Source organism: Macaca nemestrina, chromosome 3 (genome assembly GCF_043159975.1).
Source record: "Macaca nemestrina isolate mMacNem1 chromosome 3, mMacNem.hap1, whole genome shotgun sequence".
Classification (NCBI taxonomy): Eukaryota; Metazoa; Chordata; class Mammalia; order Primates; family Cercopithecidae; genus Macaca; species Macaca nemestrina.
Window position 1 is genome coordinate 170,674,089 of NC_092127.1, and position 19,116 is coordinate 170,693,204.

Here is a 19,116-nt window from a genome sequence, read left to right on the forward strand (position 1 = left end):
AGTAAAGATTTCATTACAGAAAGTCTAATAATAATAACAATGACAATAAATACAGACATATAATATATGCTGGGTCCTGTACCAATGGCTTCATAGTCAAGAAAACCTTATAACAGTACTTCCATTTTATAGCTGAAGATACTTGTGAGAGATTAACTTGCCTAAGGTTACATAATTAGTAATAGGTAAGGCAAGGATTCAAACCCAAATACGTATGATTCCAAAGACTACTCTGAAACACTACATTTTGTAGAGAAAGGTATCAGTACTCTCTAAGTATGGAGAAATTACAGGAACTCCTATGAGGCTTCTATAAAACCTTAAAGAGCAAAGAACTCTAACATTCCCTCTCTAAAATGCCTTCCTTTATCTTCTCAGGTACTTTCCTATAATGCTTCCCTTACACCTTTAACATGACACTTATCAAACAAAGGCAAGGCCTATGTCTTATCTCTGTATCCCCAAAGCCTAATGTAGTACTTGCCAAAAGTAGAAGCTTGATAAATGTTTGTATAATAGCTGAATGAATGGATGGATGGATGGATGCATGAATTAATAGCAAACTATCAATAGGCTAAGAAAGACAACGAGATGTAGTAAAAAAGAAAATATATAACAAAATTTTATGCAAGATTCAATATGAGTCCAGAGGTAAAAATGATTCCACCTGAGTGGGTGAGGGTATCAGGGAAGGCCACATAGGCCTGAAAGAAATGAGGTGGTATGTGTCGGGTGAAGAGAGCCTTAGTATAATGTTTGGTAGTAACAATTACAGAGTAGAAAACACAGTGAAAGGTTTAAGATCACCACTACAGTCAACATAAAACATAGTTTTGGCTACCTTTAGCAGATGTAAAGGGTTTTAACGTCACAGAAAAGAAACATCATAATGGACTGTTGTAGGCCAACTATCTAGAATATGTAATACATTTTCTTATACATTCTTCTAACTAAATCTTATGTCTACAGATACCATACAAAGAGCTCTGGAACTTACATAATAATTGAAATTAATAGATATTGCTCCTTTAAGCTGACTCATCTAATTTCCATGACTACATAACGGGGGCTTAAGAAAGAGTTTATTGTTTTCCTTTCTCCTCCCCTAAAAAAGGTTCCAATGGGCTGACCTGAAAACTGAGCTTATAATGTTTTTCTATAGTAACATGTTCACTGTTTAAGGAGTTATCTTGACAAGTGTGTGATGTCACAATTTTACCAGAATTGGAAGCATCTCTGATCATCTTTACTTAACCAAAAGAAATGAGGTAGCTATAACATTGATTGTCAAAACACAGATTAACCTATTTTATTTCATGTTGTTGTTATATAAAGAAGTTTCTCAAAAGGCAACAAGGAAATTCCTATTGTTCCTCATACCCAGGGCAACATATATAAACTAAAAAACTCTAATTTTATTTTAATGTTTGACTCTGTTTTAAGAACTTGTTTTAATTAAAAGAACTATATTTTATTTGATTTTTGTCTTCTTTCGAACATCTAGTTGTACTATGAACATGAAAGATATTCAGGAAGTACTTATCAAATTGACTCTAATCCCCATAATTTCATCATTCTAGTCATGTATATAATAAAATCAGAAATATTCATGTTGGTGTTCAGAATACATTTAAGAGAGATTTGAAAACTTTCAACTTGATCCAAAATACAAAACTCAAAGCAACAAAGGATACTTATCTAAATAGGGCATGTAAGGAAGTTGACTAGGGACACAATGTATGTATTTCATTACATATAATGATCAGATTGCAATAACTGATTAGAGTCTTTTCTGATGTAGGAAATCATCCGGGAAAAATAAAACTTAAGAAGCAATCTTGTAAGGGTAAAAAATTCTGGTAGAATTATTGCAAATTTTGACATTTAAATCCTTCAAAATTATTAAGTTAATTAAATTAATTAGAAATTATAATTTCTAAATTATATCATTTGGTATTTGCAAATGATACAATTTAGATATAATTTAGAAAATAAAATTTAGAAAACAACTGGATTCAGACATCTAAGGGAAAAACTGGCAACCTAGACTTTGCTATCAAATCTATCTGGGTTTAAATGCTGCCTTGGGCGAAATGTTTAACTTGTCTCTGACTTGGTTTTTTTAACCTGTAAAATGGGAAGGACAATATATAGCTCATTTTAATCATGAGGGTTAAATGAGATAATATAAAGTACTTGTATGTAACATACATTTTTAAATGGCTGCTATGTTTTATTAGTTTCATTTTTAAAATTCAGGTATAACGTATAGACACCATAACTCAATGGTTATTGTCATTTAAAATGTCACAAGAAAGAGATGCACATCAATCCATTCAAGTAGGTGTGTTCACAACAATGAATCAGTATCAAATAAAAAAGTTTTTCTTAGATCGGTCAAAAGTTGACCCTTGATGTTATTTACAAATAATATAGTTGACCCACCATCTGAAACTCAAAATCATGTTCCTTGGAAATAATTTTTTTCAAGAGCCTGATTATTTAGACAAGAAAAATTGATTAAAACTTGAAAATGCATAATTTAGAAAGATTAAAGAATGGATACATTTATATTTCCTTTGTGCCCTCAGTCATGGAAGTAACTTGTAGATTCAGTATGGGAAAAGACATCTAGCATATAACTCTCCCTGAGAGGAAAATACATTTGCATAACAAAGACTCACCTGGGAAGTGTCGTTCCTTTGACATTGTTGTCTCTAAAATTCTTCTCATATTGGGGTAGTTCAACAAACTCTATCAACCACTGAAGAGTGTCTTCAAGGGTCCAATTATGAACTACAGGAGATAAAAGGGGAATGCATATTTTAAACACACCTGCTTTCAGAAATACATATTCTATAATTTCAGAGAATATAAAGATGTTAGATTGCATTTTCAATTTAATTAACATTAAGTACTAAAATTGTATCCAGCACTCTATGAGAGAAGAAAGCCTTACAATCAAAAACAGAAGTGATAGATAAAAGCAATTAGGACAAAGATTAGCATAATTAATTCTAAAATAAACACCTATACAAAGTTTGTAAGGATGAAATAATCTATCATTTCTCTGGCTGTAGAAAAATTACCAGATACATACTTGTTCATTCTTTCATCTAGTCATCCACCCATATAGTATTGTAATACTGAAAACATTCTGAATACCAGATTCCATTCTAAGCACTGGGCATATGGCAGTGAATAAAATGGATAAAGTTCTTGTATGGAAATTAAATTCCTTTGGGTTTGGGGAGGGGCACTTTATGAAAGAAGGAAGAGGAAGGGAAATTTCAGATAGTGATTAACTTAAGAAAAGAAGGAAAGATGTCAGGGTAAGTCTCTCTAAGGAGTTGACATCTGAGACCTAAAAATTGCAAGGAGCCACATTGTGAAGATATGGGTGAAAAATATCCCAAAGAGAGGAAAAGGCTAGTAAGAAGAGCCTTCAGATGGAACGAACTAGCAGGGTTTGAGAGACTAGCAGAAAGTCAGAGAGGAGCTAGGTCATGAAAGGCTTTCAAGAACTCTGGATAGTTTTCTAATTTCAATAAAAAGAAGGGGAATAATCTTTTTTTAGAATATTGTTCTTCAAAGTAGAGAATGGATTGTTCAAGGTAAGACTAAAAATGGTCCAGTCTTATGGTGAAATACAGAGAAATAAGATCATTCATTACAAAATTGCCTAGGACAGGAAAGGATTATTGTCTTAGACTATGATGGTAGTAGATAAGATGACAACAAGGAGTCAGATTCAGGATATATTCTGGGGATAATGCTATTAAGATGTGCTGATTAAATGGACAGGGGCTGGTAGCTAAACAAAAGCCAGAAGTACAAAGGGTGCTACCATTAACTGAGATAGAAAAGAATGGGGAGGAAAAGATTGGGGAAACAAGCAGGGGCGGGTGATAGAGATCAAAAGTTGTTTTAAGACATGTTATATTTGAAGTATGCATCTGACATTTAAGTGTAGATAATATAGTAGCAGTCAGACCTGCAAGTCTGGAGCTTAGGAAAAAGTGAGGTTAGGAACAGAAGTATTAGTGGGAAGTCATCAGCATATAGACAATCTTTAGACTAAATGACATCAACCAGAAAGACAGCTATTAATAGATTCTAGAAGAGTGGACTTAAATCAAGAATAAAATGATAACTAGCATCTCTTCTCCTGAATATTTATTTTAAATTAAGTCCTTTGTAGGCATTTTCTTACGTCTTAAAAAAAACTTACGAGGTTCTAACATATTTATCTTTATTTTAGAAGTTAAAAACTAAAAAAACTAATGGTACCAACAAAGTAAGTAGCAGGACTGGATTTGAACTCAGGGACCCTGTCCATAGAACAAGACTTTATACTACTCTGAAAGTAGTAATACTAAAAAACAGTAAAGATATAAACAAGCAGTTAAGCACTGGATGCAGCTCAAAGGTTTCTGCTTATGAAGGGTAACGATGAGTTTATGCAAAGGGAAGGATGCAAGTGTGCTTAAAAATGAGAAGTTCTATACTGTCTGCATTTAATTTGAGGGTTTTGGAAAACATGATGCTTATAGACTACAGAAGAGGTCAAAGGAGAGTGAAGAAAATGTGAGCAATAAAAGCAGATCTGGGAATCTATCTGTATATAAATAAATCTGAAAAAATCTTTCTGAGAAGCTACATAAAACTATGAATTCACACTTGCAAGCAAAGCTAGGTTTCCATCAATCTGCCTTTTTTATTAAGTGTTCTTTAGAGAAAAAACTTAAATAGACCACAAACAAAAACCAAAAACATTTAAAAACTAGATGTGGTAACTGATAGTTTTATACTGAAACAAAGCTTTCACTGTTCTCCCCTTCATGTGTTCCTACCATAAAACCTGGACATGGGTCTGAGGCTGCTGTATCCATTTAACCAAATAACAGGATGTCAGCGGAAGGTTCAGGCCCTGGGTGTTTTCCACTGAAGTTAGTGCATTCAAAGTAGACTTTTTACTCTTAAGTTTCTTCCTATTCAAGATGAACTGCATTGAGAAGTGCCCTGTCCTGACTGCCAAGAAACTCATGGTGCAGCTGCACCTCAGACACCCACACAAAATCCCCAGCCAAGAAAACAAGATAAGATACTCTCTTTCTGTGACTGTTCAACAGTGAAAATTACTGATCTAAACACTTCAGCACATCAAAGTCATCCCTCAATTTCCAGTAAGTCAGTATAGAAAGGAATAAAAATCAAATGAAAAAGAATACATTAAAACTGCCCAAATCTTAGTAATATTCTACTTAGCAAATTAAAAATTGTAGTGTTCTTGACAACGAATCTTTAAAACAAAATTCTAACAGCACAGTTTATTTTGGGGGGAGATTCACTTCTCCTTTTGCTGTGGTTTCCTTGGTGATACTTAGTAAACACCTTCACTTCTCTTCTCATGACTGGGATTTGCATTTTTTATTAGCTTTCTCTGTTCCAAATAGTCTAGTTGTCTTTCAATTCTTAGGACAGATCATACTATGTCCTTCTTCAGGGCCTCTGTACGTGCTGTTTGCTGAGTATAAGCTCCTTTTCTCTATCCCTCCACCTTTTTGTTTCATTAAACCTTCATATCTCAGCTAAAACTTTAACTCTTTAAGTGAGCCTTTCTGAACATTACTATATAACCTTTTTTTCTTCCTTTTTTATAGGGACGGGGTCCTGCTGTGTTGCATAGGCTGATCTGAATTCCTCGGCCTCTCAAAGTGCTGAGATTACAGGCATGAGCCACCACACCTGGCCCCTGATTATTAATCCCTTAGTAGATTTTATGCATAGCATTTAAATAACTATAACTACTTATTTGTATGATTATTACTTCAACAACTGTTTTATTTCAATAAAGTATAAGTCTTCTGCTCATCACTTTATAACCCCAGCACTTGGTATAAAGGCACTCAGCAAATGACTTGTTGGATGCTGTTGAATGAAGTAGAACATGTTTAATTAATAAGTCTTATGAAAATATATTTTTACATTTTGGTGGTGAGACAAACAGAAACAGGGATTTGTATGTACAAGGAATTGTTTTTCAACATTAAAAATTTCAACAGCTTTTGGGGTACAAGTGATTTTTGGTTACGTAAGAAATTCTTGATGGTAAAAAAGTTACTCATTTAAGAATTATCTGGTTCCTTATTACCTGCCTCTCACTGGTCCTTTACACACGCTGTTGCTAAACAGCACTTCCATCAGAGGGCACGCAGAGAGATACACCATTCCTTTTAAAGGTATCTTTCCCAATCTGCAGAGCTACAGAAATGCCAGTTTCTAAAATGTTAACTTACATTGCTTCTGCTTGAAATTGTGGCCAGTGCTATAGGTCAGTGTCTCAAAGCAATTTTTGGCAGTTATTTCTAAGACTAATGAAAAAAACTCTGGAATGGAAACAGACACGATTTTACCCCCAGCTGTGCCACTGATTCAGGATAATATCATAGCCACATTATTTAACTACAGCTCAGATTATCTTTTTAAAATTGATATTATACTTATTTTGGGAGTACCTATGGTTATTTTGATACACGTATACAATGTGTGATGATCAAATCAGGGTAACTGAGATATCCATCACCAACTTTTCTGTGTTGGAACCATTATAATTATCTTCCAGCTATTTGGAAATACACAATAAATTATTCTTAACTTTAATTTCCCCACTTTACTATCAAATACTAGAACTTACTCCTTCTACCTAACTGTATTTTTGTACCCATTAACCAACTTCTCTTCATTCCCCTCTTCCCTTCCCAGTCTCTAGTAACCACCATTCTACTCTCTACTTCCATAAAATCCACTTTTTTAGCTCCTACATCTGAGTGATAACATGTGATATTTGTCTTTCTGTGCCTGGTTTATTTCACTTAATGATCTTCAGTTCCATGTTGCTGCAAATAACAGGATTTTGTTCTTTTTTATGGCTGAATAATATTCCATTGTTCTTTATCCATCCACCTGATGGATGGATTTTCTTTATCCATCCACCTGATGATGGACACTCAGGTTGATTCCACATCTTGCCTATTGTGAATAGTGCTGCAGTAAACATCAGAGCGTAGGTATCATTTGAAATAACGATTTCCTTCCTTTTAGACATATATTCAGCAGTGAAACTGCTGAATTATATGCTAGTTCTATTTTTAGTTTTTTTGAGAAACCTCCATACTATTTCCCATAACAGTTGTACTACTTTACATTCCCACAAACTGCATGTAAGAATTTCCCTTTCTCCACTCTTTTGAAAGCATTTGTAATTTTTTGTCTTTTGGTAAAAGCCATTCAAACTGGGGTGTGATGATATCTCATTGTAGTTTGGATTTGCATTTCCCTGATGATTAGTGATGCTGAGCATTTTTTCGTATACCTGTGGGCCACTGGTATGTCTTTATGCCTACTCAGGTCTTTTGCCCATTTTTTACTCAGATTGTTTTTCTGCTATTGAGCTGTTTGAGTTCCTTATATATTCTGGTTATTAATCTCTTGTCAGAAGGATAGTTTGCAAATCTTCTCCCATCCCACAGGTTGTTTCTTCACTTCACTGTTTCCTTTACCATGCAGAAGATTTTTAGCTTGATACAATCCCATTTGTCTGTTTTTGCTTTTGTTGCCCATGCTTTTGAGGTCTTGACCCCAAAAACTTCTTGCACAGACTAATGTCCTGAAGCCTTTCCTCAATGTTTTCTAATATTTTCAGATCTTACATTTAAGTCTTTAATCCATTTTGAGTTGATTTCTGCATATGGTGGAGATTTAGATTCATTCTTCTGCACAGAGATATCCAGTTTTCCTAGCACCATTTATTAAAGAGACCATTCTTTCCTCAAGGTACATTCTGGGTGCCTTTGTTGAAAATGAGTTGGCTGAAAGTGTATGGATTTATTTCTGGGTTCTCTATTCTGTTCCATTGGTACCTGTGTCTGTTTTTATGCCAGTACCATGATGTTTTGGTTATTATAGCTTTGTAATATTATTTGAATTCAGGTAGTGTGATGCCTCCAGCTTTGTTCTTTTTGCTCAAGATTGCTATAGATGTTTGTGGTCTTTTGTGGTTCCATACAAATTTTAGGATTTTTTTTCTATTTCTGTGAAGGATATAATTAGTATTCTGATAGGGACTGTATTAAATCTGTAGATCACTTTAGGTAGTAAAGACATTTTAACAAGATGAATTCCTCCAGTCCGTAAGCATATCTTTCCTTTTTTGTGAATCCTCTTCAATTTCTTTAATCAGTGTTTTATACTTTTCTTTGTAGAGATTTTTCACCTCCTTGGTTAAATTCATTTCTAGGTATATTTTTTGGTACCTATTGTAAAGAAGATTGCTTTCTTGATTTCTTTTTCAGAGTGATCTCTGCTAATATATAGAGATGCTACTGACTTTTGTAGGTTGATTTTGTATCCTGCAACTTTACTAAATTCATTTATCAGTTCTATGAGTTTTTTGGTGAAGTCTAGGTTTTTCTAAACATAAGATCATGTCCTCTTCAACCAAAGATAATTTGACTTCTTCCTTTTCAATTTGAATGCATTTATTTCTTTTGCTTAATTATTCTGACTAGGAGTTCGGGCATTACGCTGAATAAAAGTGGTCAAAGTGGGCATCCTTGTCTTTTCTCAGATCTTAGTGGAAAGGCTTTCCATTTTTCCCCATTTGGCATGAAACACATGGCTTTTGGGCTTGTCATATATGGCCTTTATTGTGTTGAAGTATGCTCCTTATATATCCAATTTGTTGAAGGTTTTTATCATGAAGGGATGCTGAATTTATTAAATGCTTTTTAGCATCTATTAAAAAGATCATATGGCTTTTGACCTTGATTCTACTGATGTGAGGTAGCACATTTATTGATTTGTGTGTTGAATAGTCCTTGCATCTTAACAAGCAAAACAATAAAATTGAACTAGATCACTTTTTAAATTCATTTAAACTGGGCCGCGTGTGGCGGCTCATGTCTGTAATCCTAGCACTTTGGGAGACTGGGGCGGGTGGATCACCGGAGGTCAGGAGTTCGAGACCAGCCTGGCCAACATGATGAAACCCTGTCTCTACAATACAAAAATCAGCCAGGCATGGTGGTACATGCCTGTAATCCCTGCTATTCGGGAGGGTGAGGCAGGAGAATCTCTTGAACCCAGGAGACAGAGGCTGCAGTGAGCCAAGACTGTGCTACTGTACTCCAGCCTAGGAGACAGAGTGAGACTCTGTCCCCCACTCCAAAGAAAAATTTCATTTAAACTGTTTCTATGATTCCATTATAATAAACAAGCATTGGTATTTATTAATAAAACATTGCTAACTAAAGTGTTAGCCTAGAACAGTAGATTACATAATACTGAGAGGGAAAGAATGGCCCTAAGAACTTTCAGGATAGCCATGAAAACTGCTAACATTTATTAAGTGTTCATTAAATACCAGGAGATTTGCAAACATTATTTCAAATGATCATTGCAATAACCCTTTTAAGTAGATACTTTTATCATCATATTGAATCTAAAAGTTTATGGAAGTGGGGTTCTTAATTAGGTATAAACAATTCGTAAATAGTCAAACCAAGTTTCAGAACAAACCTGTTTCTAGAGTTGTTAAACATTGTGCAGTCACACAGCCTCTTCAAAATAAGATATGTGGTCCTAATAATCAGATTAGGTACCACAGATAGTTTATGGTCTAGTCATATTTGCAGCCATATTTGCAGCTTTCTGTACAATATTCCCCCAGGCCCACTGCCTCTCCTTCAATGTGGAATGTCTTTCCTTTCTTCTTTCTTTGCCAGGTTTGCTCTTCTTTAAGACTCAGATAAGAAACTCCCTCCTTCATGAAGTTTTCTCTATCCACCCATTTCCAGACTAGAGCTGCTCTTCTTTGTGCTCCTTGATCACCTATACTTATATTTGTCATAGGATTTATCATATCCCATAATTGTCCATGTTCATCTTATTCTCTGGATGATGAGTTCTTAGAGGGCAGGAACTTGTTGTTTTACCTAACACAGTCATTATTAACACACACAAAAATGCCACAACCCTTTGGGACTATGGGGCTTTATATTTTACTATACATTTTTACATACTTTCTCATTTAACCCCCAACAACTATCTTTGAAAGGTACCTATTATCTCTACATTCTATACAAACAACCTAGGCCAAGAGAGGCCAAGTGATCACACACATGGTCACACATCTAATAACTGAGAGAGCTAGAACTGAACTCTAACCTTCTGACTCTAAGTCCATTACTAATATAGATGGCTGATTTAGAACAGCTCACTATTTAAAACTTGAAACATATTTTCTCTCAGAAACAAACCTTTCAAGCATATAGTACTAACAGTAATAGTACTAACAGTAATGCCAAAGTTAAATGTTATATATGAGCAATCTGCCACAGGCAATTACATGAATGGACTCCTGATTCTCCTAAAAACATCAAGTATACATTGGGGCCTACTAAAGGCCTGGAGGGAGTAACAGAAAAGCTCAACGGAGCTATGTCAGTTCTTCATCATGGAGGTGATTCCTACAAGTTGGAAGAGGGGCTCTAACAGCCTGAAAGACAAGATTTCAAACAGCCAAGAGATTCAGAACTGCAGCTCGGCTCTGGAACAAAGGAGATGGTGGAGGATGGGAGAGTGGGGACCGGATGGTGTATGGAACCAAAATTCCTGGAGATGAGAGGGTACGGGGAGGTAGAATATGGGGAAGGGCGGGACCATACATTTGTGGATTTCACAGGAACAGAGGGTTCTCCTTTTCATTACTCGTCACCCATGCTGCTATCAAAAGGGCAATTTCTACAATAGAGAATAAGATTCCTGATTCTGCACCCAGTTTCCCTTTCTTCTGCCCATCTACTTGCTACTTTCAGTCCCACCACCATGTCACTATTTTGGATCAGCGCTTAAAAAGGGATGAAAACTGTGCCTAAGAGCAGAAAGCTTTTTGACAGCAGTGGGGTCCTAAACACGGGGAGAATGAAGAGATTGTAAGGGGTGAAAAGAGCCACCAATAGAGAAGAGAGGCAACTGGCTATGGCCACCCAGCTGAAGCAGCCTTCCAAAAAAGACATGAGTCATGCATAGGTACATCCCAGTTGTACAACCAGGTTACAAGTGAATGAAGTACTCCAGCTGAAAGCAATCTCTTTCTCCCCTGAATTACTATAGTGCTTAACTATTTCTACCAAATGGCACATCATACGGGCTGCCTTACTTTGTAACTGTTTGCTTATATCTTATGTTCCTACTATATTGCAAGCTACTACAAGACAAGGACTGTAGAAAACACGTCAAGTTGCCATTTAAGTATTAGCTGAATGTACAGCTGACTTTTTGTCTTCCTTAAATAAAAGAACTTGTTTTGTTTTTTAATTATCAATTTGCTATCCCATAGTTGTGTGAAAGATAAACAATACTGCCTGCCTGATATCTCACTTTAAAGCAGCATTGGTGAATCTTTGGCTCCAGAACAGAACCAATGAGCCTTATCACATAGTGAAGGTAGCAATTTAAAGTTGTGTGGTTGACAGCGGTATCAGAAGAGAGTTTGTGTGCCTTGCTTTAAGCAAACCTGATATAAACAAATCAGCATAAAAGATAAACTTTAAAAGATTAAAATATATGTATTTACTTGTTCCTTTCATCTGTAAAAGGCAATCTTATAAAACCAATGCACCCAAAGCACTTAGCCATATGCCTGTATTAAGTTACAAGCCTAAAAATACAAAACAGCCTAGTGAAGTACTGCCATTAACTTTTCATTTGTTATATTTAATGTAAGTACATACTATCCAAAATATCTTTAAAGATGATCTGTGAAATCACCTAAATACTGTGGGGGGGGGGACCTAATTTCTAATAATAAAGCACTTTTGTGTATGAGACACGTTAATAATAGTAGTACCAAACATTTTGTGAGCACTCGGCAATTTCCAGTAACTGTGCTACATGCTTTACACAAATCATCTCATAAAACTCAAAAACCCTATGAAGTAGGTATCAGATGTAGTATTATAATCCTTGGTTTATAGATTAGGAAGCTGAAGCTCAGAGTTTAAGCCACTTGCTCAAATTCACACACCAAGTAAGTAGTGGAAACAGGATTTAGAACTACGCCCACTGAGTTCAAAGGCCAACTCTTAACCATCTCCTGCGTTCTGAGGAAACCTCAAACCTCAAGATACAGCTGTATTCACCATCAGCTGTGGCAGACCTTGGATATAACAAATATACTCATTACATGTATTCTGCTCTTCATGTTTTAATAGCTTTCATACTACTTTTTAAAAACTGCTATGTCCTAAATTAATGATTTTTAAAACATCTGTAATGTCTTTCTTACTGTTAAGAAAGCAACTGGCTTGTTAAGAATTTTTTTAATTAAAAAAAAAGCAACTGGCATAAAAGTTTCTTTGGGAAAATTAATGTATTTTAGGGAAATCAACTTCTGATATCCTGAGATAAGAGAGTAGAGTTAAAAACAGTACAGACTGTTACAAACAGCATGTGTTACAAACATATACTGCCTTCTCTTAAAGCATGAAAACATCTGTATATGCACCAAATGGTTCGGCAAGGGGGTCAGGGAGAAGACTGACTAAACATTATGAATAAAAGTAACTATATTTAAAGTTGGCTATATGAAATGTTTATAGAAGCTAAAAACGTATTAGCAGTTTGAAAACTATTTGTGTCATTTGAATATTTACATAAAATACCATATTCTAAAACACAGGTGTACACCAGTATTCACTACTTTTAAACCCAATTTCAATTGAGTTTTACAAGTTACAAAAATCTCAGTTTCTCTTTACACTGATACACATAATTTGTCACAGGAAAACTGAATTAACCTAAGGTTCAATATTGCAGGGATTTAAAAATAAGAATTTGTAAACTAATATAAAAGAAATAAAATAATAACTTTTCAAATCTAAAAGTTGAGTAAGTTTCAGGCCTTTCACATTTCACCCTAACTCAGCTGGTTTTACAGACTTCCTGGTGTCACTTCTGAACAAGACTTTAGATGCTCAGCTGCTCAGCACAGTCAAGACAGGCTTATGTTTAGAACAGTGCCAGAATGTGAGCTCCTCATCTGCACAGTGGTCAGCAGGGCATGTCTTTGTAACACGGAATAAATTCCTGCAACATGCTATATTTGGATACCTAAAGCCACACCCTGAACTTGAGTTCAGATATTAGTAATTGCACCATAGAGAAATACACACTTTTGCTCATGAGCTCTTTTTCTTTAATTATGCAATAATTACATGTAATTTTTAGAGATGCTAGGTAGATGCTGGCAAATGTTTGAACATTCATAACTTAAAAATTACCAAGGTGTTTTGCTCCCAACAGTTGTACAGGGGACACTAAGGGAAAGCTTTACTACCTTTTCTATTATAAACTCCAATCTTATTATCAATGAAACTAAGTGTACGATCAATACCTAGTTCAATGAAGATGGTGAGAAATAACAAAGATGTATCTTAAAATTAGAAACTGAAAGCTGGGTGCGAGTGGCTCATGCCTCTAATCCCGGCACTTTGGGAGCCAGAGGCAGGCAGATCACTTGATGCCAGGAGTTCAAGACCAGCCTGGCCAACACAGCGAAACCCCATCTCTACTAAAACTACAAACAAAATTAGCTGGGTGTGGTGGCACGCACCTGTAATCCCAGCTACTCAGGAGGCTGAAGCAGGAGAACTGCTTGAGCCTGGGATGCAGAGGTTGCAGTGAGCCGAGATTGCGCTACTGCACTCCAGCCTGGGCAACAGAGTGAATGAGACTCCATCTCCAAAAAAATTAAAAAGTTGGAGAAATAATGGGTCCCAAAATCGTATGGCTGTTCCGCAGACAGTGTTTCTTATTCATTCTATAGTCCCAACATGTTATACAATGCCAAAAATACAGCGGGCACTTAACAAACATGGAATGGCAGGTATATAGTAAGAACTCAATTCGTATTTATGGGGTGAGTAAATGGATGACAAAATGATTCTGTTAACCAAGACTGCCAAGGAAAATGTCACTTTCATTGATTCTTTTTAGAATCATTTCTAGATAAAACAAACTTTCCAAAGTGTGACTAGGCTTCATAAAATGAAGAGAGTGCTATTTTCCAAAGTATAACAATAAAGAAACATTTCAATTACAGCTTTTCAATTATAGCTTTACAACTGTTTGTTTTAATTTTCTGCTATTAACACTTTTTTCTCTTAGAATTTGAAAGTTTCTTCAAAAGATTTTCTGTAGGCAACTTGAAATTCCTTCATCCAGCAAATATTTACTGACTGCATAGTAATTACTTCGGGCACTGGATTAAATAAATAAAACATCAGAGTCAAGGAATTATTACCAAGACTACCAGAAAGCATGATGTAATAAAACGCATTAACTTTTAGAGGGAGTTCAACAAAAAATGAATACAAAAGCCTAGTTAATAAATACCTTCTTTATTATATCAAAGGCCTGCTAAAAAATTGAGCTTTCACTGCTAGTTGCCAAAAGACTTCCAGGTAAGAAGATACACTACATTCAAAACTTGTAAACCTTGGTTTCTTCAATAATAGAAAAATTCGCCATTTCCAATGGTAGAAATATTTTCAAGGCAATTTTACTCAGAAATTTGTTTGATCTTCAATTACATATGATTTTTCCTAGTGCATTTAGCATTTAAAAATCTAGTAATTCACAAATATTATTAGCTATATTTACCTAGAATATAACATTTTCTAACTTGGGCTTCAGCTGGTATACATACTAGTGGTTTAACTAATATTATCAGTGGCAAAAATAACCTTTAGGAAAAGTTTAATTGCAGCACTGACACAACGGTTAAAGGATTAAATTACTACATAGTCTCCCCATTCATAGGGGACCTTTGTCAACAGCCAGAGAATTACATGAGAAAGGCAAAATGTGAATAATGTGCTTCAGTAATCAAGATAAACTCATAAAGACTGACTCATTTACACCAAGTTGCTGGATAGTGTACATTCAGATTTTTCTTCCAAGTTTTTTTTTCAATTTTCAAATTCATTTCAGTGTCTTTCAATTGCCCAGAAGTAATCTGGTCCCACATGGGGATGAGACAGGCTAACACTAGCCAGTGTCTCTATAATGCGGACAACACGGTGGCAGCCTTGTGAAGGCCAAGGCCGACATAAGGCAGGCTCCGGAAAGAGGTAGCAGCCCACGGGGTTGGGACCCTGGCTATGTACAGAGGGACTGAGCAACTAAGTAAACATATTAAGATAACAGACTCAAGTTTTCACTGTCAGTGAAGGGAAGTACAAATACAAAAAGGAGTTAAGCTAGAATTAACCCAAACTGTAGGACTGAAATTGGAGTTTATCAGGTATCAGAGTGAATTCATGATTTTCAGCATAAAAAAAGAAATATAAGGTGTGTGCATGTTTCTTAACTCTGTCCACTGAGGTCTGGGAACAACAATATCTCAGCAGCAACAAACATACCTAGTGCCCAAATATTAGTTTCTAAATAGCACTTCAGCTAAAAATAACCAGGGTTCCTTGGAGAAATGGCTGTTTCCAGGATTGAGGTTAAGAAGTAACACAATGAGCCTGGAATACCTTTTTGTGCCTAAAAGTAGGGAAGAGCTAAAAAAAAATGATGGATATAGAAGGATATATAAAAGAATAAAGGATATCCTTTACCTTTATAAAAGGATATAGGAGGATATAGAAGCCAGTTAAAAAATGATATTTAAAAGAGTATAGAAGCCAGTTAGAAAGGATATAAAAAGATACAGAATCCAGTTAGTAAGGCCTCCCATTAACTAAATTTCGGACAATTTGAGCATCAAAATCATAATAGTAACAAACCCAAAACTGACTGAATAAAATAGGACATAAATGAATAAATGCAGAAGATCAATCTTCAAAGCATTCATAAGTTTTTGAGAATCAGTCTTTCTCCAATTCCTAGTTTCAAAATATGTCCTTGTTATCTCCCACCATCTTCACGGACAAGATGTTGATATACACTCTGTTTAAATTTCTTCCTTATAGTAGAACGTCAACTAATAAATAGAAGGAATGATGGAATTTGAAAAGTTACCATTTAACAACCATGTGAGTAATAATTAAGTTAGGCAAAAAAATATTTATAGATGCTAGAACTAAAAAGTAAAATAAGGAATGTGATTTTAAATAGTCTTCGAGTATCTCTCCACCAAAAAAAAACAAAGTATTAATTACACATTTGTTGGGCGTGGGGGAAATACCTTTATAGTAACACAGCACACACTATCTTCATCAAATGACAAAGATAACACCATTGGTAATAAGGTAAATGATACCAAGTGGCACCCAAAATGATACAATAAAAAGAATCACTACTGTGACAGTCCAGCCCAAAATGCATAACCTGGGTCTAACAATGTAAAAATACCAAACAAACCCTAATTTAGTTATTTACTACAAAAGTGATGTTTTTGAAGATTACTGGCCAACGTCGTGACAGTCCAGGCAGTATTATGAAATTTTTCCATACTGAAGACAACTAGAGACAGGAAAACTGGGTACAATGCATCATCCTGCATCCTTTGGCTATAAAAGGCCATTATTACGGCAAATGGTGGCACTGGAAGGGGAGGGGAGGGTATCTAGACACAGTGTATATGGGAATTCTTTGCTCTGGTCCTGCAACTTTTCTCTAAATCTGAAATTACTTTCAATTAAGAAATTAAAATTTTAAAAAGAAATCTTTCAGTTCTTCTTCAACTATGCAGGTAGAGAATTCTACTAATTGCTAGCTTCTCCATTACTTTGTAGCTTGTGATTTTCTCCAAGAAAGTATGGTAGCCTTTTAACAACACTAATAACAGCAAACGTTAGGCTTTGTTAGCTATCAAATACTGTTCTAAACTCTATATACTTGTTGACTCATTTAATCCTCAACACAACCCTCTAAGGTTGGGGGTGGGGTGGGGGCGGGGTACTTATTAGCGAGATTTCACAAATAGGGAAAGTTAGGGACAGAGAGATCAAGTTATTTGTCCAATGTCACAAATCTAGTAAGTGTTATGTAGAGACTTGAATACAGGCAGTCAAGCTCTGTGTTCTTAATCAATTCTGGATTTTGTCTATCTGGGAAGGAATAGCTGTAACTTGGGGTTTCTTATTAGTATTTAAGAGGCCTCAGAATCCCTAAGTTTACTTGTTGCTGGATATTCATTTAGTTCAAACATCTTTTCGTGCCAGAAAGTAAGGAAGGGCTCCTTATCCACAATATTAGAAGTAAAGCTTCTAATCTGTAATCTCGTAAACCCACAATATTGAAAAAGCTTCTAATATGGATTTAAGATGTTTATCTAGCAAAAAAATTAATAAAGCATTATAAAAATATTTATGATACCTTTTGAAAACTAGCCTTTAAAGGAAACCTGATTTTTTTTCTTGACTCTGTTTGCATGTGGAAATAATCTGAAATTTTAGTAGTCTTTTTAGAAACACAGAGATTACATTAGTTTAAATTACTAAAACACTTAAACTTTTCCATTTCTCAAATTTTATGGGCTAGAATTTCTAACAATCTTCCCTCAACCTGTTTCAGATTATTTTTCTTTTTCTAATTGCCTATTCAATAATTCCCATTTATATTCCTTGGTAATTCTTTGTTCTATGGCAACTGATTTATTTCCCAGATCCAGAGGCACGATCTGGTTTTAACTTTTTTTTTTTTTTTCCCCCAAGCTCCCAGCTATGCTAATGAGGAAGAAAGTATTCTACTTACTCTGGCCTAACAGTGTTGGAGACAAACCAACAAGTTATTAACAAATAATTAAATTCAGAGTCCTTTTGAAAGTATAAACTGCCCTTTCTTATATTTGATGTTATTATGCAAACAAAATCTTTATTATCTAGGAAGTAATGATTATTTGTTTTAATGGAAGTGTTGACAAACTATAAACGATCTCTAAATCCTGCCTGAACAATTTACTTGCAAAATAAGCAAAATAAGCAAATTCTTATATTCTATAAGACAAATATAAGACCTATTTGTAATTTATACATGCCTTTAGTCTACACTAAATACTGTACCCATTTGGCATTTTAGATAATTATGATCCTCGCATTCTATTAATTTAAAGAAAAGCGGGGCTGGGTCCAGTGGCTTACGCCTGTAATCCTGGAACTTTGAGAGGCTAAGATGGGAGGATTACTTGAGGCCAAGAGTTCGAGACCAGTCTGGTCAACACAGTGAGACCCCTATCTCTATAAAAAAATAAAATAAAAAAGAAAGATAGAAAATGTTCATAATAACATCAAATGAATTTTCAAAAACATACTACCCAAATCTTTCATTAACAAATACAGAAAATGAAGACAGCACAATAAACTATAAAACTACCATTTCTTACAGCAAGTGAGGTCATAGAAAAGTATTGCTTTTCCCATATTTGAAAACAGCAAACTATACTTAAAATTTAACAAAACTCTTTGTAATTCCATAAAGACATGCCCTCCTAGATAATTATCTGGATGCCTTTATATGTTTTAATTATACTTGCTTTAAATGAGTATATTTAAATATACTCACTTAAATATACTCTCTAAATTTTATAGTTGTTCCTTTTCCTCTTGAAAAGGCCTCATTTGGCAAAAATTCACCAGAAACTCAAACGACAAGAGCTCTAGTACAGTATGAAGACATGGCACTGCAAAAACCTTCCACGTTCTTAAGCGTTATTGTAAAGTATAATAGTAGTTGGTATTCTTAGATATTACTAAAGTGTGACAAATACTATTTCTCTTTTGAGAGTGGTTAGGTCATGAAGAATCATCTACTCCTCAAATTTACCAGTATTCAGAAATCATCTCTTTCTCAAGATTTCCAAACTAACTCAGCACAGACACTGCCTATTTTTTGCTGCCTCAAATTCACTTTTCTCCTCCTCCAATGGATGCTTTTAAAAATACCTATGTTTCATCTTTAACAATACAGACATGTTTGGAGATTCTAGGTAAACTCACCTAGGGTTTCAAAGTAAAAAGTACCAGGCAATAGTACAAATCTGTAATAGCCAGGAAGATTTTGGAAGTTTCCAGTGGTGAGAGTTATATTAGCTCATTTCATTAAAAT

The 19,116-nt window shown here is 35.0% G+C and overlaps 1 protein-coding gene across 5 annotated transcripts in view; it reads right to left on the reverse strand.

The window, feature by feature from the left end:
* Positions 1-19,116, reverse strand: part of LOC105487812 (stromal interaction molecule 2) — a 167,174-nt gene that overhangs the window by 30,697 nt on the left and 117,361 nt on the right. For all 5 annotated transcript variants that reach the window (XR_011621409.1, XM_011751422.2, XM_011751421.2 and 2 more), the window contains exon 4: positions 2,685-2,796. Coding sequence is in view for 4 of the 5 variants with exons in the window: in XM_011751422.2 (XP_011749724.1) it covers positions 2,685-2,796 (112 nt within the window). In the remaining variant the exon portion in view is untranslated. The remainder of the gene's footprint in view (positions 1-2,684; positions 2,797-19,116) is intronic.